The 24,421-nt window shown below is 44.3% G+C and overlaps 10 protein-coding genes across 10 annotated transcripts; 5 read left to right on the top strand and 5 right to left on the bottom strand.

Moving 5' to 3' along the window:
* Window positions 1–408: 408 nt before the first annotated feature.
* BYT42DRAFT_467979 (Gti1/Pac2 family-domain-containing protein) lies at window positions 409–1,047 on the top strand (the record flags this gene model as incomplete). Its single annotated transcript, XM_051563534.1, has 2 exons — window positions 409–556; window positions 626–1,047. Coding segments are annotated over 2 exons (570 nt in total), but the record flags the coding sequence as incomplete, so codon positions are not given.
* Window positions 1,048–5,267: 4,220 nt separating this feature from the next.
* BYT42DRAFT_594196 (armadillo-type protein) lies at window positions 5,268–7,062 on the top strand (the record flags this gene model as incomplete). The annotated part of the gene is made up of 6 exons (XM_051570750.1): window positions 5,268–5,481; window positions 5,653–5,819; window positions 5,909–6,127; window positions 6,215–6,400; window positions 6,471–6,620; window positions 6,697–7,062. 6 exons carry the CDS (start codon window positions 5,268–5,270, stop codon window positions 7,060–7,062), a joined length of 1,302 nt encoding a protein of 433 aa, XP_051422317.1.
* A 642-nt stretch (window positions 7,063–7,704) lies between these two features.
* BYT42DRAFT_498484 (cytochrome b5-like heme/steroid binding domain-containing protein) lies at window positions 7,705–8,550 on the top strand (the record flags this gene model as incomplete). The annotated part of the gene is made up of 5 exons (XM_051564566.1): window positions 7,705–7,868; window positions 7,908–7,988; window positions 8,058–8,103; window positions 8,180–8,293; window positions 8,416–8,550. 5 exons carry the CDS (start codon window positions 7,705–7,707, stop codon window positions 8,548–8,550), a joined length of 540 nt encoding a protein of 179 aa, XP_051422318.1.
* Window positions 8,551–8,845: 295 nt separating this feature from the next.
* BYT42DRAFT_614969 (uncharacterized protein) lies at window positions 8,846–9,107 on the top strand (the record flags this gene model as incomplete). Its single annotated transcript, XM_051571912.1, has 2 exons — window positions 8,846–8,949; window positions 9,014–9,107. The coding sequence occupies 2 exons, from the start codon at window positions 8,846–8,848 to the stop codon at window positions 9,105–9,107; spliced, it is 198 nt and encodes a 65-aa protein (XP_051422319.1).
* Window positions 9,108–9,788: 681 nt separating this feature from the next.
* BYT42DRAFT_377984 (uncharacterized protein) lies at window positions 9,789–10,954 on the bottom strand. Its single transcript, XM_051563293.1, has 2 exons — window positions 9,923–10,954; window positions 9,789–9,859 (listed from the first exon to the last, which is right to left on the bottom strand). Exon 1 carries the CDS (start codon window positions 10,601–10,603, stop codon window positions 9,953–9,955), a length of 651 nt encoding a protein of 216 aa, XP_051422320.1. The 5' UTR covers window positions 10,604–10,954; the 3' UTR covers window positions 9,789–9,859; window positions 9,923–9,952.
* On the bottom strand, window positions 10,533–11,747 carry BYT42DRAFT_377992 (uncharacterized protein). Its single transcript, XM_051563294.1, has 2 exons — window positions 11,315–11,747; window positions 10,533–11,259 (listed from the first exon to the last, which is right to left on the bottom strand). Exons 1-2 carry the CDS (start codon window positions 11,387–11,389, stop codon window positions 10,636–10,638), a joined length of 699 nt encoding a protein of 232 aa, XP_051422321.1. The 5' UTR covers window positions 11,390–11,747; the 3' UTR covers window positions 10,533–10,635.
* On the bottom strand, window positions 10,955–12,423 carry BYT42DRAFT_378064 (uncharacterized protein). Its single transcript, XM_051563295.1, has 2 exons — window positions 11,315–12,423; window positions 10,955–11,259 (listed from the first exon to the last, which is right to left on the bottom strand). The coding sequence occupies exon 1, from the start codon at window positions 12,283–12,285 to the stop codon at window positions 11,362–11,364; it is 924 nt and encodes a 307-aa protein (XP_051422322.1). The 5' UTR covers window positions 12,286–12,423; the 3' UTR covers window positions 10,955–11,259; window positions 11,315–11,361.
* A 1,071-nt stretch (window positions 12,424–13,494) lies between these two features.
* Window positions 13,495–13,983, bottom strand: BYT42DRAFT_546905 (uncharacterized protein; the record flags this gene model as incomplete). Its single annotated transcript, XM_051565918.1, has 1 exon — window positions 13,495–13,983. The coding sequence occupies one exon, from the start codon at window positions 13,981–13,983 to the stop codon at window positions 13,495–13,497; it is 489 nt and encodes a 162-aa protein (XP_051422323.1).
* A 1,996-nt stretch (window positions 13,984–15,979) lies between these two features.
* Window positions 15,980–20,897, top strand: BYT42DRAFT_378122 (transcription factor/nuclear export subunit protein 2-domain-containing protein). Its single transcript, XM_051563296.1, has 8 exons — window positions 15,980–16,414; window positions 16,500–16,627; window positions 16,719–17,220; window positions 17,294–17,389; window positions 17,450–17,533; window positions 17,608–20,231; window positions 20,360–20,732; window positions 20,804–20,897. The coding sequence occupies exons 1-8, from the start codon at window positions 16,070–16,072 to the stop codon at window positions 20,804–20,806; spliced, it is 4,155 nt and encodes a 1,384-aa protein (XP_051422324.1). The 5' UTR covers window positions 15,980–16,069; the 3' UTR covers window positions 20,807–20,897.
* Window positions 20,898–22,397: 1,500 nt separating this feature from the next.
* Window positions 22,398–23,513, bottom strand: BYT42DRAFT_546907 (uncharacterized protein; the record flags this gene model as incomplete). Its single annotated transcript, XM_051565919.1, has 1 exon — window positions 22,398–23,513. One exon carries the CDS (start codon window positions 23,511–23,513, stop codon window positions 22,398–22,400), a length of 1,116 nt encoding a protein of 371 aa, XP_051422325.1.
* Between the last annotated feature and the right edge of the window lie 908 nt (window positions 23,514–24,421).

The following is a 24,421-nucleotide window of genomic DNA, read 5'->3' on the forward strand; positions in this document are numbered from 1 at the left end:
CCTTTTTTTTTTTTTTCGTATGGAACAGTATAGGTCATCATACCAATAGAGCTTTGATCTACGGTCCGTCGAAAATAAGTAGGTTCGCCATCATCATCATCATCATCACTCTTTTTTTTCCTTTCTTTTTTTTCACATCGGTAACAACAGTGGAAAGCATGACACGAAACATGTCGTTTATATTTTGGGATAAGCTTGAAAAGAATTCGGTTTGTTACATTTTGTTCCTTTTCATTACCTCACTTTTTTTTTTTTTTTTTGTGTTTCCTTTTCTTTTTCTTTATCATCGTCGTGTTTTCTCTTAGGGGAGCTTCCTTTTTTTTTTTCCCAGTCTTTGATTCCATCAACGTTTGTTGCACATCTTTTTACCATTTTTCAATTTGGATGACTCTTGTCGAAACATATCACGGTTACATTGAAACCACTCGGGATTCACTATTGATTTTTGAGGCTTGCAAGCGAGGCTTGTTACCACGGATATGCCGACGACTTCAAGATAAAGAACGTCAACTCGTACAGAGTGGCACCGTATTTTGCTTTGATGAAAATGAAAGTGGTAAGGCGAAGAACAAATGACAAGTATGTTTTTTTCCCCCAGATCATCTCATGGGTTGCTGCAAAACAGGTATTAAACGATGGACCGATGGTCTTTTGTGGAGTCCGTCCCGTATCCTGGGGAATTTCCTGATTTATCGGGAACTCGAGACCAAAACGCCACTGGTCGATGAAGAGTCTTCGGACGACGCCAAGTCGTACCCACCATGCACCTCGGTCTCGTACCCCTACAGAAAACAACGTGATCGCACGGCATCAGGTTCCTTGAAACCATGTTACCGGTTCAAAACGAATGGACTGATCAAAAAGTCAATGTCCCTCATGATGGGCGGAGTGCAACAACACCTCATCAGTTACTACAACAAAGACGATGTCCTGGCCGACAAGTTACCTACCCCGTCATTGTCGCCGGAACTTGCCACCATGGAGATCTCAACCGAGTTGCTCCATTATCGCCATTTCCGTGTTCCTCTCTTTCTCGACGAAGGGCCTTCCCGAGGTAACATGATAACCGTCACTTGCCCGTACCAGAACGGCGTCCACTCATTACTGAGCCCTTCTTTTTTTTGGTTTTTGTATCTGTAGATAAATCTACGCCTGGTAGTCGATATCTGGATTCATCGCCCTTGTCAACTCAGTCTTCGTCTTTGCGAACCAAACGCCGTGTCATCAAAACCACCGCAATGCGACGGTCGAACAGTGTCAGTAGTGGCAGTAGCAGTATTCAAAGTAGTGACTCTCCTATTGCCACGGAGACCCCAACGGGTGTCGTACCACATCTTCCCAAATCATCCATTTCACCCACATGGATGTTATCTGATGGATTCTCTGCTACCTCCTCTGTCCCACAGCACAGCCTTTCCACTATACCCGTCCTGCCATCCCAGGGTGTGGCAATGACTCCATTAAAATCAAATCCATTCACAACAATGACCCGTCCTTATCAGCGTAGTAACACTGCTTCAAGGGAACCCTTTTTGCCAACGGAAGGCCATTTTTCTCACTACTCTTATACTCCCGCACCCAAGGTAGCCGATCCTCCTCTATCCTCATCCAATACGTTGCTCGCGAATTATTCGCCCTTGTACAATATGTCATTGCAAAGTAAGTGGATCAAGGCTACCGACTTAAAAAGCTTTTTTCGTGGTCATGGTTGCTTACCCTGTTTCTGTTTCAGATCCCACCGAACGTGCTGGTACCCGTTCCATGAGTTCGCATGGAGGAGGTGGCACTTCGTCGATCAGTCGGATATCTCATCCAAGTCTTCCTTTGGATGGATACTGCCATCCATACCATGAACAGAATCCGCATCAGCACCTGTTTTCGTCCTCCTCATTTCATACGATTAATTACGCAGCCATGCCAACCATGATTGACATCACCGCTAATTCCTTTATGCTGGATCCAACTCTACTCCTTGGATCTGGCTGGAATGAGTTTGATCTGCAAATGTGAAGCCCTGATTTCCATGTGAATGTTTATATGCCCACATTATATTTATTTCCCTTCCGTACTGCATCCATCAGATGTTGACACCCAAAAAAAGAAAAAAGAAAAAATAAGAGAGCCCAGAAAAAAAGAAAGCAAATTGTATAGAATTCGATATGATGTTACTTTTTTTTTCTTTGAACTATGAATAACGAGCACGAAAGAAGAAAAATCATGCCATGCCATGCGATTCGATCGTCGTTGGTTGAGAATTATGTCTTTATGAAATGGTTGCTCAGATAAGCTTTGATACATACTGCAAGTTATCTACACGAGTCCATAGAAAAATGCAAGGGGTGACATGTGCCAACGATTCTTTATTAACAAACATCTGTTCAATCTCTACCTTTACTGCCTGCTTTTCGAATGTCAATCCTATTCGGCCACCTTGTCATTGCTGGCTTGATGACAGACTGTAGGATCTTGACATGATCTGCGCACCAACTGTTTGCTTGAAAACGGAATAGTAACGTAGTATGTACAAGCACTCAAGAGATGACTATATATAAAAAAACAAGGGGGCCAGGTACTCAGACAGGGTGAAATGAGATTGACATGAATAACCGAATTTGGCATTCGTAGAACAACACATTCGATAAATCGGAGTTTTTTTTATTGCGGCATTGAAATGTTGAAGCATGCAAAGCATTCATCATGTTACAATTTGGGGAAAATTGAAAAAAAAAGAAATTAAGCTGTTCGACGAGGCGCTGTCGCAGGGTTCTTTTTTTTTTCCAGACTTTAGTAAGCTCGTTCGATTATCAATGCTAATGGAGATTTTTATGATTCTCCTTTCAGCTGTTGCTGAATTTGTTGCAAGAGGATATTTGTTACTATCGATAGGACCAATGGAATTGTCATGGAGAAACAACATGGCACCAAGCTTCAGTATCCATGGAACTCGTTCCGTCCATTCAATACAATCACAAAATAAGGAATAGCAATAATGGGATTCATTAAACTCTATTTTTTTTTGGTTACCTTGTTTCTTTGTTTTTTTTTTTTTTTTTTTTTTTTTTTTTGCATAGCTTATGTTTAAATACAATCACATTCTTTTGATTCTAGTTTTCTCCAGGATAGTAGATCCACCAAAAAAAGGAAAAACAAAGTTTGAATAGAAAAAAAATGCTTATCTGTTGTCACTGAGAAATATGAATGCTGATCAGCATCCTCAATTTTCGTGCCGGAGATTTTCCAGGCATGAAATAGGAGAAACGAATGAATGCAAACCACATTGACTAAAAATACGTTGACAAGTTTTCTGTGTGGATCCACAGTCAAGCTACAGAAAAAAACAAGGGGGGACAATTTCGCTTAGCATAAGAAAAAAAAAGAGGAGCGATACGAAAGGGTCAGGGGAAAGAAAAATAAGGGTGGTTCCATCTTCCACTCACAGCAACCAAGAGGCAAAAAGGAACAAGGGCAAAATCAACAAAAAAAAAATGGAGAAACACAAGGCACTTGGGCAGTGCCAAAAAGTGATGCAAATACGACAAATAAGCCAAAAAAAAAACCCCCAAAGGGGTGCCCGCTGTATGGGGAATATCATGTATCCGCCAATAGAAATTGAGTGGACCTGGTCTTCTTACCTTCATCGCTCGCCATTGCGTTTTTCTCTCTCTCTTTCTCTTGTATTTTTTTTTCCTTTCTTTTACCTTTTCTTCTTCTTCTTTATCTTATTTTGACACACTCGCAAGCTATTCCTCCTTTATTTTTTTCCCAACTCCCTTTCATTATCATCACCAGCATCTACCCGTTGTTTACTTATTTAATTTTGTTCCCCATCCATCATCCAATAATAAGTGAAAAAAACCCGTTATGACATCGTCCTCCAAAACTGCTTGCGTAGAGGATGATCTATCATTGAAAATGACAGAAACCGATCCCATGCACTCATCCGGTGGTGCAGCGGCCGATCCTTCGTCGTCGTCTTCGTGTTCTACTCGTTTTTCTTCCATTCAAACCGATTCCCTGGAATCCGATCAAGCCCACTCGCTGGGTCAAGCATTCACCAATTTAATATTAAATGATCCATCCGACGAGTAAGTTCACCTGTCCAAGAAAAAAAAATTGAGACATATTTGACACGAACCATCACTTTTGGTGTAACTTCTGTGTCACTTTTTTTTTTGTTTTTGTTGGTTGGTCCCAGAAGAGCCACCATGCGTAGCATCTATGGCAACGGGTTGGTATCGCCCAACACTCTCAAGCCATCCTTGACCAATCATGAAAATGAGGATCAATTCTTTTTGTTTCCTAATTCAACCCTATTGGAACCTCCACAAGTCTCTTACGCCGATCCATCCTCCTGTACGTTTCCATTGCTTTATTAGGATTCACCCCAATACCACTCACCTCTTTCTTTTTTTATATTCTTGTCAACAGTATCCTATCAACACGCGAATCCGGCTCATCCTACCACCAAACTCCCTCCGCCTTTCATGCGTTTACCGCTTGACAGAGACGATTTCGGCACCTTGTCACCTCGTCGTGAAAGCTATCCGTGTTCGGTAAGCCCTCACATCAATAAAAAAAATATACAAGTCCATTGGGCTGATTCCATTTTCCTTTCTCATCTCCTCTTTGTGTCTCTCCGTTCCACCCTTCTGTCTCCTTAAAAAAATTTTCTTCCTTTTTTTTCACATCAGCAATCCACGACCATACCAGCGTATACCACCAGCAGTGCCAAGCCTACCACGTATTGGAATGACAATAGTCTGAGTGCACATGATATCCTTGATTTGGTGGAAGAAATGCCTTCGGTGCCTTTCAGAAAATACTCCATCGATATGTCCTTCTCGGCTCTCAGCAAAACCAAAAAGCACAACTTGATGATGGACGGTTATCGTACACGGTTGTCTCCTTCGTATTCTAACCCCGATCTCGCTGCGGCACGACGATCGAGCGATATTGGCATGATGCCTTTCCGTTTCCGAGAGAACAACGATGCACGTCAGGATAGGTACCCACCACCCTCGTATCCTCAGCCGCCATTGAGCACCGCCTTTAACCGAACGCCCTATGCGGCTACAACCCCTGTCCTTCCTGCCTTTTTTGGTGATCTTCCAGCTATGCAGCATGCGGCGCTGTACCAACAATACACGGCACTGGCCACCATGTACGGTGGTGCCCAAGTCAATCCAGTGTTCCTCAACCAAATGCTGCAACGACAAATGAACCATTTGCCGGCCTCCACACCACCTTCGCCTACGCGTAAAACTGCCATGATCCCCAATCGTCGATTCAGTGAACAACAACAACAATCCGATAGTCGCTTCATGTTTGCTCAGTTTGACGACGTCGTCGGCCAGATCTATCCCCTATGCAAGGACCAATATGGTTGTCGGTTTTTCCAACGCAAGTTGGAAGAACGCCAAGAAGCTCAACGAGACGTCATCTTTAAAGAAGTGTTTCCCCACTTTGTAGAACTCATGACAGGTACATTGTAGGACTATTCACCAACCCAATGCAACGGGAGCCCCCCCAGAAAAGGAAGGAAAAAAAGTGGAATATGTGATGGCTACACTTTGGTCCTAGGGGTGTTCTTTTTTTTTTTTTGGTATCAGGGTGATTGATGATGATCTCATCCCTAACCTGAGCATTGCATAGACCCCTTTGGCAACTACCTCTGTCAGAAATTGCTGGAATACTGTACCGACACTCAGCGTACTATGATTGTTGAACAAGTTGCCAAAGACATGGTTTCCATCTCTCTCAATATGCATGGTACGCGAGCCATGCAAAAACTCATCGAATTCCTCACTTTGCCACAGCAGGTAACAAAATCATCCTATCACTTATTATTCATTTTACATCAACTCACTTTTATTTCTGTTTTTTCTCTCTCTGTGTGTGTATATTGTAGATTACTCTGGTGGTGGGTGCTCTGACACCTCATGTGGTGACATTGATCAAAGATTTGAATGGCAACCATGTCATCCAACGATGCTTGCATCGATTATCCACGGATGATAAGCAGTTTATCTATGATGCTGTCAGCCAATTTTGTGTAGAAGTGGCGACGCATCGTCACGGTTGCTGTGTTTTGCAGCGATGTATCGATTTCTCAGCCGATCACCAAAAGGTACTAAAAATAAGGGGCAGACCAAAAAAAGACATCAGTTAGCATGGATAATGACAATGTCCACTTACGGATTTGACGTCTCCATAGACTCAATTGGTAGTGGAGGTGATCCGTCATGGTTTGACCCTGGTGTTGGATCCGTATGGTAACTATGTGGTTCAGTACGTCCTGGATCTCGGCGATGCCATGTTTTCCGACCGGTTGATCCGACAGTTTATCGGTCATGTGGCCGCTCTGTCGGTGCAAAAGTTCAGCTCAAATGTAATTGAAAAGGTACAGTGGATCTTGATTCAAGCCTTTTCTTCTTTGATAGGCCAGTTTTGATTGAGAATCTTTTGATTAGTGCATCCGCGTCGCCGAAACTGATACACGAAGGCATCTGATTGAAGAACTGGTGGATAAACCCCGCCTAGAGAAACTCTTGCACGATTCATACGCGAATTATGTGGTACAAACGGCCTTGGACTATGCCGAACCGTCGCAGCGAGAAAAGGTACAGACAAAGGACATCCGTTGTAATTTGGTGCCTGAATTTAGCCCCCTAACACGATGAACTCTCTCACACACAGCTCGTTGAATGTATTCGTCCCATCCTTCCGTCGGTCCGTCACACTCCCTACGGAAAACGGATTCACAGCAAAATCAATCGGGATCAACAACAATTACAGCAGCATCAGTCGCAACCTTCGCAAACCCAACCGGCCGCGCCAATGCAACCATCCCAATCGTATCAACCGCCACCGTCCCCTCAAGCCCCGGAACGACAACGTATGCCACAGAGAGCCATGACCATGAATACACTGTCGGCCCCTCTATCGAGCACCAGCAAAGTATTTGCAGGCTATGATGTGCATCCGCTCATCGGCGGCGATTTCTCGATACCCACTGTACCGTCTTTCCAATCGAGTGCGTTTACCGCTTTTCAAAACCATTAACCATGTTAACCTCACTGTGTGTTTTATTCATGTTCACTTATTGTTTTTTCCTTGTAGTAATCATGTCTTTTTCCCATGTGTTTCCCCCTATTTGACCGCTAGCTTTATTTAGATGTGTAATTGTAATTGCTTCCTGTTCAACTTGTGTCTTTCTTTTTCCCTTTGGCCTCTAATGTCATCCTGTTGTTTAACCCACTTGTTCTTCTTTCACACACACACACACACACACACACACACACACTGTCTCTCTCTCTTTCTTTCTTTGTATTTGGTCTGATATCAGAAAACAATATATAAGCTTCATTTACCATATTGTCCTTTTTTTTCCTCGTACCTTTTTTTTTCGTGTCAGACTTGCATACGGCCCATGCTATAGAATCGGTGCCCGTCAAAGGAAGCCAAAACCATTGGCCGATGATTTTGCAAGATAAACTTTTTTTTTTCATGTTTCTCTCCTTTTTCGGAATCAGAATTTAGCAAATAACGGGTCATCGGCTTGAATCGCCTTTTTCTCTTTCCGCATACTGTATGACAAGCGAGATCCATAGAAGAAAAGCACCCACCTCATCGTCAGCATCCACAGCGGAAAAGCCTACTGACAAGTCAAAAAAGCCAGGAGTGACGGTTGGTGGAGTCCTAAAGATGGGGGTGACAGTGCTCTTGTGGGGCATCATCTTGTTCTTCTTGGGATCGTACCTGATTACCGAAACGTGGACTTGGGGTTATCGAGGCAAATGGACCAATTTGAATACCTACATTCCAGCAAGTATCTGCATTAGCCTGCATCGATCGATTTTTGGCCCGCCGTTATAACTAAATAACGTCCCGTATTTTGTCTTGTAGAGAAAGGAACTGGTGTTTTCCGAGGAGCAATTGATGAGATATGACGGCAGTAATCCCAATTTGCCGATTTATGTAGCCATCGAGTACGTGTTCTCCTGCCAATTTGACACACTGTCAGATTTGAAATATTGACGTGGATTTTCTCTCTTTAGCGGCGACGTGTATGACGTGACAGCGGGATCCATGTGGTACGGTTTAGTAAGTTTACTCGTGATGTCTATTTTGGCTCTGGATAGAAGGCTGTCGACAAACAATTTCTGACAAAGTGGGTTAGGGAGCGAGTTATCATCACTTTGCTGGGAAGGATGCCGCTCGAGCTTACGTGACTGGGTGTTTTCAGGACCATCTCACCCACGATCTCCGTGGTCTCTCGGAAAAACAGCTAAAGGTACTGTATCCTAATAAAGTTTGGACGAGGAATGTTCAAGGAACCGGCGATAGAAAATATTCAAACTTAACCATTCCTTTTTGTTTCATCTTGGAATTGCAAATCCATCTTTTCAACTTTAGGGAGTGGACCATTGGAAGAAGTTTTATGAAAACCATCACAAGTACTTTAAAGTGGGCCGGGTATTGCATGCTCCCATCGACGAGCATGCACCAATTCCTCCACCTTGTAAACAAGCCGTTGGTCAGAAACCTTGAAACTTGTTTTTTTTTTCGTTTGTTTGTGGTTTTTTTTTTTTTTTCATCGCATGGTCTATTTTCTCTTGTCACTTGTCTCCTTTACATTCCGCCGCCAATCAAAAATAAAGTGTGAACCCTAACATCCATATCATCACGTTTCATGCTTCTAGAGTCATCCTCGTCACGTTACGCAATGTCAATTCGGTGGTTATAAAACAAAAGCGTCGCGCTTAATTGGTTTTCAAACCTCTCTTTGTTCCATTCCCCTACTTTCTTCTTCTTTGTTCGCTGTCCAAAGTCAATATCAATCATCATGGGCGCCCCCGATTGCTGTGGATCATCGTGCACTTGCCAACCTGACAACTGCCAGTGCAGTACTTCCTCTTGCCAATGTGCCAAGTCTTGTGGTTGCGGAGAGTAAGTAGAAAATGGAGTGGGCGAGATGGAACAAGAGCTAATATTTTTTGCTCGGCGACCACAGAAACTCGGCCAAGGCTTGTCAATGCGGTAGCGACTGCGCTTGTGCCAAACAAGAACAAGAAGCCAAGGATGGCTGTTGCGGCAACTGCGATTAAAGGAAAAAAAAAAGGATACACATCTCTTCATTGCCTGTAATAGTTTCTCACTTGTCGCGAAGAAAATGTAAAGAAAAGGAGAAAAGGCGGTCAAAACACAGCGTGCGCCAATTTCATCATTGTAACATCTTTGAAATAAAACACATTCCTGTATTTTATCAAATTTCTTTGCTTTATTCAAAGTTGAGTTTTTCTTCACATTAGCGGACCCTTTTCTTTGTACAATCATCGATGACAGAGGGGGGAGCATATAACTGGAAAATCGCCCATGGTTGGACTCACTTAGAAGGAAGTACTTGAAAAACACAGCACATGAATACGAGTAGCTGGATGCCAGTAGCCAGTAGGCAGAGAGAACATCTTTTTTAAACAGCCACAGAAAGGCTATGCTCGGTTTTTAATCCACGAGCGGCGAACGTTCTTGACTGTGAAAACATCACCAAAGAATCTAGGCGCAACGATTTATTTGGGCTAGAAGAGCTCTGCAGTGACAAATTTGAGCAGCTTTTAGAAGCAGATAATATCCTATATAGGCATATCGTTTGAGATATGTTGTCAAGTAACAAACACAAAGCATTCATAGCGGAATGATGCCCTCGTTGAGTTGAATATCGTTGATAAACGGCAAAAAAAAAGAAAGAAGAACCATTGCCCGCTCTGCCTCCATGTTGGAGGCGCTCAGTGTTGTACACCGTGAGTGTAAAAAAGACGAACAAGGTGTTCTTGGCTGCTATAAATTCAAGTATATGATACTGTAGAGGTATCTGTAAGAACGCGGAGTTTGCAAAAGTTTGACAGTTTCTTTTTGAACTCACCCCCAAGCTGTGCAAGTTGGAGTTGTCCCATTAACCATGGGTGCCCTCAGGCCGCAATCTTTGCACATTGGGCCGGGTTTCAAGTGCTTCTTGAGCTTCAGCATAGGATTGGCTGATTTCTTTTGTGCGAGATGGATCGAAAGTCGCGAGTGGTCTTCCGAATTCCATCGTTGTTCGTCCTGCCAGGCATATTGCTACCGCCGACATGGCATCGCGAGGAAAAGTGGAGAAACCGTTGAGTCGTGCGATGCATTTACTATTGATACAGGTGGCAGACCCATTGACAGTTCGTTGGACTTGTTTTCCGTCTTTGATGAACGTTTTCTTGGGGTGGACTATTTTTTGATAGCAGAAAACGCATCGCTGGCTTGTTTGATGTTCGTTCGTCATTGTCACTGGGTTGTACCTGGAGGCCAGCTTTTTGTGCCACTTGCCACCGCAACGAGCATGTCCACCGATTCGTGGACCAACACCCGTTCCCATAACGTCAATCATACGAACGGGTAGCTTTTTGATGCCTTGCAAATCGTATCCACTCTGTTGGCCAACAATATAGCTGCTTTCTTCTTGCACAGTCTTCGTGTATCTACGTGTCGTTTGAAGTCGAATGAATCTCTTCAGTTTGCGTTCGGCGGAGGAGTGATAAAATGCTCGCAAATCATCCCTCGCTGATTGCGCCATCTAATACAAATCCAAGTCAGTAAGCAGAAGTCTCAATACAGCATTTGTATGATGTGGTACCTTGTGATTTTCAAGCACTTTAGCAACGGATAACGCATTTGACATTGAATGCTTCGCAAGCGTTCTTTCCATCTTCGCAGCAGCTTTCCCCTTGTCTGTCTTACAGATCGTGCACCAAAAAAAAAAGGAAAAAAGGCCTGGATGATTAGATACTTGCAATAACCATCGATACTCATCCTTACCGTTTTCTTCTTCATCTCTCGCTTTTTTCTCGCTTCAAATGAACGAGTCCTCCAATCCAAGTGATCGGCGGAAATGGTAAATGGCTTGTCAAAAACAAAGTATCCACGCTCTTGGTCGTCAATCTCTAGGTCCGGCTTTTCTTCTTCCAGAATTTCATAGTGGTTGAAAAGCTTGAGATGAAACGCGTGTTGCTTTTGTCCGACAGCCATAGTCGTGGCAAGAGTCACAATGCCATAATCCGTTCCAGCGAATGAGAGCTTGTCGGAAGGGAGTTGGTCGGGCTTCATGTGTGCCGCTGAATTCTCACACCCTGGCTTTCGCACAGTTGGACATGTATCGGACGGTGGTGGCACATCTTTAGCTTTCCCCTTCTTTCTCTTCTTGTTCTTTCCCGAGTCAATATCTTGCAAAGTCTAAATACATCATTTGAGAAAGTTGCTATGATACACAATATATTTATTTCCATACTTTTCGTGCGCTATACTTGCTAGCTCGTTCGTTGGAGAGATAAGTCTTCATCCGATTGATAGGCTGTGAGCGCATCGTTGTATGGAGTTTTGGCAGCCTTGTGAGTTTCGGTATGCGCTTGCTTGTTTTCTGCTGCCACAAGGGTACACTGTTTCAACAACCTTGCTCTTCAAAGTCTTTGCATTTTTCTGTGATGACCGGATACGGCTTTCGAGCGATTTGATTCTCGCTTCACAATAACTGATCACCTTTTCGAGCATTGACTGCGTGTAGGTCGGTCGATGGGTTTCTTCGCTAGGAAGCTTTTTCCGTTCTTCATAAGTCGACACTGGCCGGCGCTTTTCGGGGAGACAGGACTCAGTGATTACAGCGATGCCCAAAGGATCGTAGGTGATACGATCGCGGAACGATAAACCGTGTTGGGTACACAGTGAGTTTCCATTTACATTTACACAACATTTCTTTGTAGCTTCCCCTACATATTCTTCATTTCTACACATATTTCCTGAACTTCTACAGCTTGCTGCACTGCAGACATAAATAAAAACATTGATTCGATCCAGGTTAAATATCGACTGAAAAACCTGTCGCTTGTTTCCTAGCGCATCGTTGATGGACTTGATCCTTCGGCTTCCAGTCTCTACCGGTCCGAACATCTGATAAATAGCCACGCTGTCTATCGGAAATGAATGTACGGCTCCAGGCTTGACTTCTGGACAGATGTGTTGTTTAAATTTCCCGTATCCTGCCGAATGTAAAATCGAATTTGCGAGTATAACAAGCGGTAGCTTGGCGGAAATAGGCGCAGTATTTCCCGTGGAAGGAACAAAAGGGCGAAGGGTTCGATATACGAGGAGCATAGCTTGGATTTCCTTCTCAGAAAGAGGACCAGTATCCCAACGCTTTATGATAGTTTCCTCGCCTACAGCGTCTACGTTTGAAAGTAGCAGCTGGGTAAGGATTGCCTGCATTGCTCGTTGTTTTCTCCGCGATGGCTCCTTTGCTGAGACTTGTGTCGGACGAGTTCTGGAACTGCTTGCAATGGAAGTAGAAACTTCTTCTACTGTGTCCCCTTCGTCATCAGCATCGGTATCGTCGACAGCATCGTCTATATTGAGATCGACATCTGTGGCTTTCGGGAAATAATGCAATTGAGATGCGAGTTCTTCGATGAGCTATGCATTTGTGTTAGTATCATACTAAGTATCGCGGTGAGTATTGCTACTTACATCGCTTCTGTCATGCCTTTGTCTTGAAGTGGTAAACTATCGATTATTGTAAGTAAAGAAAAAGGACACCTCATGCAAAATGCTGCATTTATTACCAAGCTATCTTCAAACATTTTCAGGCGTCTGCTTGAGGCTTCGACGTTCCTGTTTTTTCGGAGTCGCTTTAGGTGCTTGTGGCGTTCGAGGCGGACGATGTTGCGTTGTGAATTGCGAGAGTTTTGTTGCGATGAAACCTGAAATATCCATGTTAAGGATTATTCGACATCGATTGTGATGCCTATTGAGCTCACCTCTCTTATTTTTTCATGGTATGGATCTTTTCAAAATAGTTCTTTTCTCAGATTGGTGATAGATGTAGTCGAAGAAGAAGACGAAGCACATTTAGAAGGAGTTTTCGGAGCAGCTTTCCTTGCCACATGTTTTTGATATTGGTGGCTACTTCGGTTTGCGCCGCACTGGTGATGGACGACGGAACTGTATATTTTCCAACAGACGCGAATTCTTCTCGATGCAGCGCTTCCCAGTTTGGATACTCTTGCTCCGGGTAAGAGGCCCTTTGGGACCAAAATACCGCGCGTGAATATACTGAATGTGCTCTGCATTGAAGAGCGTTGGAACGTCCGTCGTATTCGGAGTTGCGACAAAGTATCCGCCCTGCAGCATATCTTTGTTACGGATAGTTGATAAAAGGGTCGCTGCAGCAATGCGAGAATTAGGCCCGCCTTGGCAAAAATGAGCATATTTGTATACAAGTTGGTATTCCCTCTGCTTGTGTACTTACTTTCTGATTTATTTGTCGCGCAAAGAATCATCATAGCTCTGATAATAACACGTAGATCCGCTGTATAATTGGCCTTTGAAATCGTCATTTTGCTCGAAAGCAGATTTGATATCTGTGGGATTTGAAGACAAGTCTTCTCGCAATATCGATAGTAGTGAAACAGAGCATGTTCAGATCTGCTCTTCTAATACTTGGGGTCGAGAAGATGTCGCGGCAGCTGAACTTTCAGCCGTAGAACTTCCGGCAAAAGAGCTTGCAGCAACGGACTGCCTGGCTTGCACACTGAGTTCCAAGAATTGATCCAAGGCATTTCTCCAAATATTGATAAAATCGAACTTCTGGTATTTGCTGTGAAAAGAACCACGTCGAACACCTGCTCTGTCTTCGATGCCTTGCAACATTCCTCTGGGCAGATGATTTCTCTGTTGAAAATCAGCGAGTAAGGTCTCTAAAGCCGCCTCGTAGCGCTCTACATCATCCCAAAAATCGTCGTCGTGTTTTTCGTTATACTTGATAGCCAGTGTTCTAATACTGTTCAAAATAAACGATGTGGATGCATTTGAGAGAGCTTGCCGTGCTTCTTCAACCGACGAAATGGGTACAATGGTTTGTGGGAGAGGAATATCTTCATCTTGTATGCGGCGTCTTTTAGGGGGCATGAAAAAAAATGAAGATAGAAAGATGAGAATGCGGAAGACATGAGAAAGCCTGGATGCCAGTCGTTTTATATGCCATTCTCATGGAAAAATAATGCCTCCTACTGCACTGATGAGCAATGACATCACCCTGGGAAAAAAATAGTGCCTACTACTGCACTGATGAACAATGAAATCGCTGATGGGATAAAATGATGCATACAGTGCTCCATTACTGATTAAAACATGTGAATCACTGATGGGAAAAAGTGCATACTTCTTTACTGATTAAAACAGTGAAAATCACAGATGGGGAAAAAAATAATGCCCCTTATTTTTTTCCAAACCCTATTTCTTTCCTCTCTGGATCAAGGATGATCCACTTCCAAGCACTGCAGAATTCCCAAACCTCACTTTCTTCACCTCTTTGAAAAAAGATCCGGGATTATGATATTTTATTGGATTCTCAAAAAAGAAGTCCAAGGTAGTCTGTTTTGCTCCGCATTGTGTTTACAAATTCCGGGTCACATCTTTCGAAGAACCCTACAAGAATCCTCCTTTGTCAAAGTTGTCCACCACAATCTGAAGATGACGAAGTACTCAATTCAGTTTCAGGCTCAGTTTCAGGCTCAGGCTCAGGCTCAGGCTCAGGCTCTTCACTCTTCATCCTGGGCTGTTTGGACCGCTTGAAGTGTAGCGTCGTTTGAGAGAGACGGGTTTTCTTCTTCAGAAAAGTGAACATTGAGATAAGATTTGCCTTTCATGGTCTAGCATGCTTGACCGTTTAAATTCTTCAATACACATCTTTTCGCCACTAGTCGCTTGAAATTTACACATCTAATTCACGCATGCAATTGCGCTGATCTGTGGTGAGCAAATTGCCGAGATTGTCATAGGTTGCTTATATATAGAGTTAGGCTTGGTGCAAGATACTGCTGTGTTGGTGTTTTCGTGAGACTGACAATTAATGGTCATGTAGGAGGCCCGGTGGAGGAAGCTGCCTTTTAGGTATCTCGTTGCACAGTTAGCTGAATAAAGAGCCAATGAGCTTGACGCGCGGTATATGTACACAGTCACCGTTATGGGCAATACTCACAATTTTGGCTCCAATAAAGAGTCATGCAACGATCGGCAAGACGGGTTTGTTCCATTACATGAATCTCTTCAAACGTAGAGAATGAGGCAATAAATTTACCGCGAAAAGCTTCATAAGCAAGCGAAGCATTATAAAGCAAAACAGCAGCTGCATTATGCAACTTGGAAATCCGTGCAAACTGCGTCTGTGATAAGATATTCCAGATATCCTCTGAACTCTAATGAAATGTTTGGTGAAGAAGTAACTATAATTGATCGTAATCAGAAAGGTATATATTATGTTGAGGCGAGATTTAGTAAGAACAAAAGAAAAGGGGAGGTGGGATAATAAAGGCATGAATCGTTAGTTCTGTGATCTATACCTGCTTATAGTCGGTGATGATCGTTATATCTGTTGATAAAGAAACATTTTATTCAATATGCTTTTCGGCATTTGTGACCATCTGTGACCAAGTTCACAAATTTGTGACCCAAACTTGTTATACTGGGATTATCATGGAGTGTTTAACAAACAACCACAAGACGTTGTCCCTTGACCAAAGTTATGACTTCCCCGAGAACTTGCATTCCTTTTCTATTGGCTACATTGACCTCTGGCTAAAAAAGTCATTGGCCTTATTGAGCATTCATTAGTGGATGCTTGTAGGCCAAAGAACTGACAGGGTAACAAATTTCAGGTCCAACGATGTGCTGCCATTCTACCACGGACAGAGCGCGCTATCAGATTTGTCTTTGTTATATCTTAAGACAACATATGCATCCCACAATCTTTCTCCCAATTTTAACGTAGAGTACAATATAAAAAAGTCGGATAACGGGTCAGGATGCAGTTCGCTTTTGTGGTGGCTGGCTCGTTGGAGGATTTATAGAATTGACATTTTGAGTGGAAAAAATAAGCAAACTAAACCCCGAACGCCCAAGTGAAGGATTCCATTCTGTCTGTGAATCTTTTTCCTTTTTATTTTCTCTTCAACTTAAAGTTTTTCGTTCATATTTTTCACTCTCTGAAAGACGCATGGAATCGCTTTCAGACGAGATTCGACGCGCAAAGGAAGACGCAGCGTCCTATTCGTTGACAAAGACCAATGGACTACGCCAACTGATCTCTCGGTCCACTTACCATGCCTACACGGGCCGACGTTCGATCGATAGTTTTGTCAAACTCATGGACACACTTGTCAAAGACGACGACGGCGTGTTTGCTGCCAACCATATTGATGCACGACTACTATTTATCAATTCTCTCAAAACCCAAGATGTTCATCAAGAATCCATGCAGGAACTTCAACTCGACGACGAAACCAAGGAAGAAATGCAACAGTACAAAGACAATCTGGTGGCCATGATAAAAGCATTACTGGTAATTATCGCACATGGTCTCTTTGTTTTCTTTTTGTATTCAGTCACCCCGTGCTTAATCATTGCAATCGTTTCTTTCTTTGTAGGACGCCAAACTCCTGTCTGACGCTGATTGCAAAATTCACTTTTCCAGCCAACTTTTGGAGGATGCCAGAGTCATTCCAAGTAAAGCCATGTTTGACCGACGATTGGTCCGCTTAAACACGTCCATGCTGTACGTTTCTTTTAATGTCGACAGAACAATATATATATGGGTGTGTGCAAATATGTCTTATTAACCTAATGAACGGGGCCGGTATTTTCAGGTACAAGCAGAACAAGTTCAATCTTGCAAGAGAAGATATGGCCGGCTATTCTGCATTGATCAACGATATTTTGCAAGGAAGCATTGATCTGGAGTATGATGCTTACGGCAATCCTCCAGCGACGCCGTTGGATCGAGTGCCAAAGTTCTTGGAAACCATTTCATCCAATATCGGTATCTTTCATTTGGACCCGAACCGTGTGCTGGATATTCTTTTGGACTTTTTCATCAAGGAGTTGCTTGTCAATTTTACATTTTGGATGGAGTTGTTTAAACAGTCGGGCTGGATCCAACAGTTGTCCTTTAGCGATCATCCACAGGGGTCTTCCAATGCAAAAGAACCCACGCCACAGTACAACTGCCCCGTGATGGCCCACTTGCTAGGCTTCAAATTCGAACATTACCAACAAGTGCAAGTGAAACCAGCCCCGCCCACTCTTTACTATGCGTGTGCCTTGCTCATCGCCAATGGATTGATCCGCTTGGGCGACTTGCTTCCTTATGTAAGTAAATCTCCACCTCGGCGTTCGTTCATGATTTTCTCGTCTCATTGACCCTTTGGTCCTCCTTGCACAGTTGCGACCCTATGACGAAGGCATGGAAGAACGAAAAAACAAATACATGGAATTGATGAACAAGGAAATCAAGACCAACAGCGTCGGTGCACTCGCGGTAAGCTCTCTAATTGCAAGTGACAATAACTGAGCGACCCAACTGATCGTGAAAGTGTAGATGTATGGTGCACTGGGGGAAGAAGGCACCACGCAAAAAGTCAATACAGGCGAGGCTAAACCGAAGGAAGTCGAAAAGAAAAAGGTAAAGGGGATTTTGGCATCGCCATCTATTGCCGAGCAGAGGATTAAATGACGAATCGATTGTGTCATGTTCAGGAAAAGGTTTATACGGAAAACGATATCTATCAACTCACGCGAGCTCTCATCACCATCGGTGACACGTACCATGCAGAATTGATGTTTTCGAAATACGACAAATTGTGCGATATGCATCCCCAGTTGGCTCGTGATTTGTATCGTTTGTGCGATGTGATGTTGGATCCCATTTACGAGAAATATGTTTCCGAAGAAGTGAAAGCGTGTCGTACGTTGTTTGCCAAATGTGCCGAGGAGTCTGAATTGAGGGCCAAGTTGCCGGTGCACAGCGATGGCACGGTGGGTCCCATGCCGAAAATGAAGACGGTGCTCACAACCGACGTGTTCATGGACGGTCATCGCGATTTCCACAAACAACGTCATTACGTGTTTTTCTACAAGGACTGGGCCCAGAATCTGGCACGCTGCGAATCGTTTGAACATCTTACGGAGCGATTCATGCCACTGATGCGTCTTGCCGGGTACAAGTCGTACTTGGCTCCCGATTTGTATCAAAAGCTGGTGATCATTGTACAAAATATGCTGGAACGTGAATCGGATTTGCCCGGGGCCAAAGTCCATTGCATGACGATGCTTCGTGAATTCTTGCTCCCTTGCATTTCTTTCAGCGGCAACAATCCAGGCACCATGGCGGCAGTCTGGGAAATTCTCGACTTGCTCACTTTTCAGGAACGATGTGCACTGTACGGCGAATGGGCTACCGATTTTTATAAAAAGACGATCGAAACCAAACTGTTGAAAGCACGCACCGAACGCGATGTCAAGTCGGTCATGCGCCGAGTGTCCAAAAACGATGTGCGTCAATGCGGTCGCGACCTCGGTAAATTGGCGCATTCCAATCCAACCATTGTTTTCAATATCATGCTTGATCAATTGCAAGCGTTTGACAACTTGGCCCCATACATGGCCGATGCGTGTCGATACATTGGCAGTTTTGCCTACGATGTGCTCGGGTACTTGATGACCGAGAAATGGACGGGATCGCAAGGCGCTGGACGCATGAAACGAATCAAGGTCAAGGAAGACGGCATTCCCTCGTCGTGGTTACGTGCCTTGTCTGTGTTTGCAGGCATGCTTTACAAGAAACAAGGCATCGATCCTACACCGTTGTTACGTTACATGGCGTTTCGACTACGATTGGATGACTCGGTCCCGGACCTCGTGCTTTTCAACGAATTCGTCACCAAGTTATCCGGCATTGAAATTATCGGCAGTACCTTGACGGATGACCAGATCACCTCGGCCGGATGCAGTGACATGCTGAAAGCCGAAGCATTTCAACCAATCTCCAGTGATAACCGACGAGCGACACGACGCGTGTTGATGCGACTCAAAGCGACCTTGTCCAAAGACAACATGGCTTTGGAAATCTTGATTCTGCTGTATCGACTCAACGAAGCGTGTTCCGCCAAAGATTCCGTCAGCACTCCGGAATTGGTTCAGAACCTGGACCGCGTCCATCAAACCTTTTTGCAATACTCGGAACTGCTGGTGACCATCTTTGATGAAGAAGAATACAACGCCATGATTCCAGAGGCCACAGAGCTGGTCAAGGAATACAATTTACCGTCGGATGTGGTCATGCATATTGTTCGACCCAAGACGCGGTATGCCATGAAGAAACTGACGGAAAGCGAGATGGCCACCGATAGTCCGCTTCCACCTTACCAGCATCTCGTCGATCATATTTCCACCTTGTTACCGGATACTGGCGTGTGCAGTGTTATCAGTCCTGAATTCTATGTGATTTTCTGGCAACTGCAACTCTACGATATCCATTGTCCCGTAGAACACTATGAGGCGGCCATGAAACGACACAGCGATATGATTGCTCAATGTCGCGATTCCCGTTCATCGTTTTACCAGAGCAACCGACCTTCGGTGGTAGCGAAAGCGGAACGACATGCTCAAGCGTGCTTGGACAGTCTTCGCGAAGATCTACCGAAACATCAGTTAGCCGTGGAAAAGACCATCACCATGTTAAAGGCCTCGCAAGCCCGCTGGTTCCCCAGTAACGCCGATCGATTGACGTTGATTTCGACCATTATGCAACACTGCTTGTTACCACGTAGCGTGATTTCCGAAGTCGATGCCGTGTACTGCTACGAGTTTGTCATGTTGATGCATCGCCTGGGTGTCAAGAATTTCTCCAGCTTGACGCTGTTTGACAAGGTGCTGTCTGAAAATCTGCCGGCGGCCTTGATGACGTTCACAGACTATGAGACGACGATTCATGCTCGATTTATTTATAAGACGTTTGCAAAAATGTCCAAGTGGCATCAAGATGAAAAGACGTATGTGGCAGAAGCGCAGGGCGATGGATTGATTGGCTTTCAAAAGAAATGGAACGTCCAGTCGACCAGTCAAGAAGTGGCCAAGGAAGACTTGCTTAGTTTCATGGAATTCAAACGCGTCATGCACAAATGGCATCTGAAAGCCAGCATTGCTCTCGAACAAGCGCTTCAATCCGGCGAAGCCCATCAAATCCGCAACGCTTTTCTTATCCTTCGCCAATTCATTCCTTACTTTCCCACTATTCGACAACACGGCGAAGTCCTTGTCAAAGCCACTCAAGCCCTGGCGACTCATGAAAAACGAGACGATCTCAAAGTGCTGGCCCGCAGGTACGCTTGATAAAGAAAAAAAAAAAAAAAGGGGGGGGGGGAGAAGGAGAATGAAGGAATAGACTACTTACGGCTCGTTCCTTTTTCGTCTTCTTCTTTTGCAATCTAATTTATGCGTGATATTGTAGTTATCTTGGTTTGATTGAAAAGAGCAAAGCACGATGGGTGAGCAAGAACGTATTTTTGGGGATTGAGGATCCGGAGCCAGAACCGGTCGCGGCGACAGCGGCAACGACGGCGACGGCGACGGCGACGGCGGCGCGTAGTAGTAGCAGTCGACATGGCACGGGATCGACTCCAAGTGCTTCGCCTCGACCTTCGAGTCCTTCCCGTCGAGAAGAACGTCCCGAACGTCCCGATAGAGCCGATCGAGCCGATCGGGCCGATGGTGCCTCTTCGCCCTTGTCGGAGCGTAAACGTGGCCGTGAAGATTTCGGTAGCAGCAGTGTGGGCAAGAAGCCTCGTAGTGCAGATGAAGATCGTTTAAGCAGTCGTCACGAGGCAAGCAGCACCAGCCGATCGCATCGATCGACCGAATCGACCTCTCGAGGCTCACCTCGTGAATCAACTAGTAAAGAATCAACCTCGGTATCCTCCAGTCGAGCCGAAGCCAAAGAATCGTCGCGGGTACGAGATCAAGCACGTGAAGCGATTCGGGAAGCGGCGCGTGAATCGTCACGGTTAGCTCCTCCTTCTGTTTCCTCTTCCAGCAAAGAAGCGAGCCGTGATGCCGTGGGCGGATCTTCAACCAAATCCATGTCCACATCACGCGACGATCGCTTAAGCAGTTCACAAACTAGTAGTACACGAAGCAGCCGAGAACGACGACCCACCACCTCTAGTAGCACCAGCGACAGAGAAAGTAGCCGGAAACGACACGCCGATGAAGATGATCACGAAGTCGATCGTCGAGCTGAAAAACGCAACAGGTAAGAAGTCACTGCATATGTTGTTTTTTTGATGACAAGAAACGACTCACATTTATAATGCTTTCTAGAGAGGATCGAGTTCGCGAGGACCGACGGGAAGATAGACGTGAAGAAAGAAGAGAGGACCGTGATCGCAGTGAACGACGATCCGAAACACGTCGTACCGAAGAACGACGACCCGAGGAACGTAAGACGGAAGAACGACGACCGGAGGTACGTAAGACGGAAGAACGGCGAACGGAGGAACGACGAACCGAAGAGCGTCGCACGGATGATCGACGGGACGAACGTCGAAGTGATGACCGGCGAAGCGATGACCGGAGAAGTGAGACTCGGCGCGATGACCGGCGGGAAGATCGACGGGACGATCGGCGAGATCATGGTCGGGAGCGAGAAAGAGAACGGGAAAGAGACCGTGATCGTGACCATCGTAGTCGAAGACGACGTTAAAGCGAATACGGGATGGGTTTTTTTTTGCATCAAACAGACCACTTGTTATTTATCATTCAGTTTTTTTTAACTCTTCATCGCAGAAATTGTGCACAAACTAGTAGAATGGTTTAAACTCTTAAAAAAAAAGTCAATTCAATCCTATTTCTTTTGCCATAAAAGGAACAATTTGGCCTGTAACATACAGTAACAAAAAAGAAAAGCGCCCCTCTTTCTCACACTGTAGTAACTGTGACAAAGCAGCCCAAGATACCAGATTCTCAAACGTTCCAAGTCTTTCTTTTCATTTTGCTAATCCAATCGGATACACGGCTGGGATGGTATTGTAGAAATGTTGGAGTCGCACCATCCCCAAAATCAGACCAGCAAAGAAACAAATACGGAATGTCACTCCAAATCGTATTTTGGAGGAGCTTCAAAAAATCCATAAAGCTGTGTCGCCCACCGAATTCTGTCCCACCACACTACTGCACTATATCGAAAACAAGTAAGCACATCCTCACGAGAGAAATCTTGGATTGCCATGGTTATTGACTGGCTTGGAAAAAAAAAAAAAAGAAGAATTTGGTTTATTATAAGAGTAGAATGTAGAATTAGCGTATTAAGCAGAATATGAAAAAGTTGAGGGTATGAACAGAAACCTGCAAAACAAAAGTAAAAAGAAAACAAATTGACGCAGGAGTTTGTGGTTGTTGACGTGGATGGGTGAAATTATTTCCTCCTTTTTTTTTTCTCTTATTATTTTTAACATGTGGCGGCGGCGGCCGACAGCCGGTGGACCACCAGTTTACCAACCGACGGCTTCTTTGTGCAGACTTTCGAGATATTTAAACAGATCGCCAGGTTTAAAGGACCATCCTTCGTGCCAGTGGTAAGCAAAGGTTTGGGTAATTCGTTGATGACGGAAGGACGTTTTGGCGGCCAGACTGGGTAACGAGTTGACTTGTTTACACTGAGAAGGATCGGTAAAGCACCACGGCAAGACACTCCATGGTGTGATACGATGATGCAGCAATCGCCGATAGATTCGGTAGTAGAGACCCGCTCCCAAGGGGTCTTTTGTCCGTTTATCCAGCAAACGGTCGTTGTAAGACAATCCTCGTTGTTTTCGTCTTCGTGCTTCAAACACATCGCTGGCCCCGGCCATCAACTCACACACGTACGGAGACTGAGGACGGAAGTGAAGCAAGCCCCCGTCAAAAGGGTTACCAAACATTGTCGTAAAACAGCTTCCTTGGGCTATCCATTCATGCTCCAGTAACGGTGAGAGGTCGCGCGTAAACATGGTATTAAAATCGAACCACACACCGCCTCGGTTATACAGTACAAGAAGCCGAATAAGGTTCACTGTTTCTTCCGGTCGTAACTGCGATAAAGAAGCACTGTATGATTTTAACGGTGTATCGCTTGTCAGTGAGTCCATGTCTAGCTTTTCGTAGCGTAGGCGTTCCATGACTTGAGAGAGATGTTGCCAGGCAGGTGAAGCTTTCAAATCCGGTTCGTCTTCGGGACTTATCCAGATAATTAAGTCGGTTTCTGCGGCGTCTTGGGTGGCCACGAATGAACGTACGACAGCAAATTCCTTTTCTCCAAAGGCGGTTGACGACGTCAGATTTTTTGACCAGTAAGTGTGAAAAGTTGTCTTGTTGATGGATTGATTGCGAGAAGGATACAACATGCTGGCGAAATCGTAGCAAGTGTATTCTTCCCAGGTGGGAAGCCCCGGTACAAAGTTGTGGTGATATTTGGACGGACGGGAAGGATATGAGGAGGATGTATTACGGAAACATGATGATGACAAGGGTTCGATGATTTGTGCTTTGGGAGGCGCAAGCCAGTCTCGTACATAGACACGAGCATTTATTTCGATTCTGCACAGGATGACGAATGAAAAAAGAGCCATGGCTACCCCAATCACCGCCCATTTCAGAATATTCAGTAGAAGTCGTTTTCGTTGACGTGATCCAGTTGCAAGTATCGGCAAAGACATGAGTGATGGTAGGCAAAAATGGAAAAGGAGTAAGAACAAGTGTGCGCACACTTAAAGAGAAAAGAAAAATTGTGGGGATGAAGGAAAAAACAAGGAAAGGACGTCACTTGGATGAAAAAAAATATGTCAATGAGTCTTGCAAGATTCTAAAATGTGATGATAATAGATCAAACAAATATATACAAAAAAAAACACTACAAGACGCAGTAACAAGAGAGAGAAAAAAATTACAAAACGAAAAAAGAAAGAGAAACGAAAGAAAGAAAAGAAAAGAGGAAAAAAAAGGAAAAAAAGAAACAAGAAGCAGACGGAGTCAGGGATAAAATTTTCGGGATTAACTTAATGCTTCTTGACTAACTATCCCGCTTTGCTGTTGGACGCTTCCTTTTTTCCTTTTGAGCTTGCCCAAAATATAATGGTCCAATGCATACAATTACAACCAAAGCATACTAAAACAAATTCTCTGTTACCTTGGTTTCCGACTTCAATTGTTTACCAGTACGACCCTATGTCGCTTGTCGATCATTAATTCCTTGTATAACCTTGCACAATGTACGCCCGTCGATGATTCATCCGCCGAATCGCAAGCGTATGACGTAATACACGAAACTAGGATCGTCCAATGAATCTTTTTTTTTTTTTTTTTTTTTTGTTGTTGCCAGCAACGCGATTCAATTTTTTGGGGATGAATGTTTTTGCTTTTATGTAATCATGGGATAATGACGAGTTCTTTTCCTTTTTTTTTTTTTTGACAAAACTATGCCATATAAGCCACAGCTGTGATTGTATATCATATTGCCCTAATCTGGTATACAATGAAT

The sequence above is a fragment of the Radiomyces spectabilis genome (assembly GCF_025331425.1).
Source record: "Radiomyces spectabilis strain NRRL 2753 chromosome Unknown BYT42scaffold_8, whole genome shotgun sequence".
NCBI lineage: Eukaryota > Fungi > Mucoromycota > Mucoromycetes > Mucorales > Radiomycetaceae > Radiomyces > Radiomyces spectabilis.

Coding starts and splice junctions, on each gene's coding strand:
- BYT42DRAFT_377984 (XM_051563293.1), bottom strand. CDS start 10,603: ATGGCGCAATCAGCGAGGGATGATTTGCGAGCATTTTATCACTCCTCC.
- BYT42DRAFT_378122 (XM_051563296.1), top strand. CDS start 16,070: ATGGAATCGCTTTCAGACGAGATTCGACGCGCAAAGGAAGACGCAGCG. Junction 16,415..16,499: donor CCATGATAAAAGCATTACTG/GTAATTATCGCA, acceptor CTTTCTTTGTAG/GACGCCAAACTCCTGTCTGA. Junction 20,232..20,359: donor CTCAAAGTGCTGGCCCGCAG/GTACGCTTGATA, acceptor GTGATATTGTAG/TTATCTTGGTTTGATTGAAA.
- BYT42DRAFT_377992 (XM_051563294.1), bottom strand. CDS start 11,389: ATGCGCTCACAGCCTATCAATCGGATGAAGACTTATCTCTCCAACGAA. Junction 11,260..11,314: donor GCAAGTATAGCGCACGAAAA/GTATGGAAATAA, acceptor TGATGTATTTAG/ACTTTGCAAGATATTGACTC.
- BYT42DRAFT_378064 (XM_051563295.1), bottom strand. CDS start 12,285: ATGCAGGCAATCCTTACCCAGCTGCTACTTTCAAACGTAGACGCTGTA.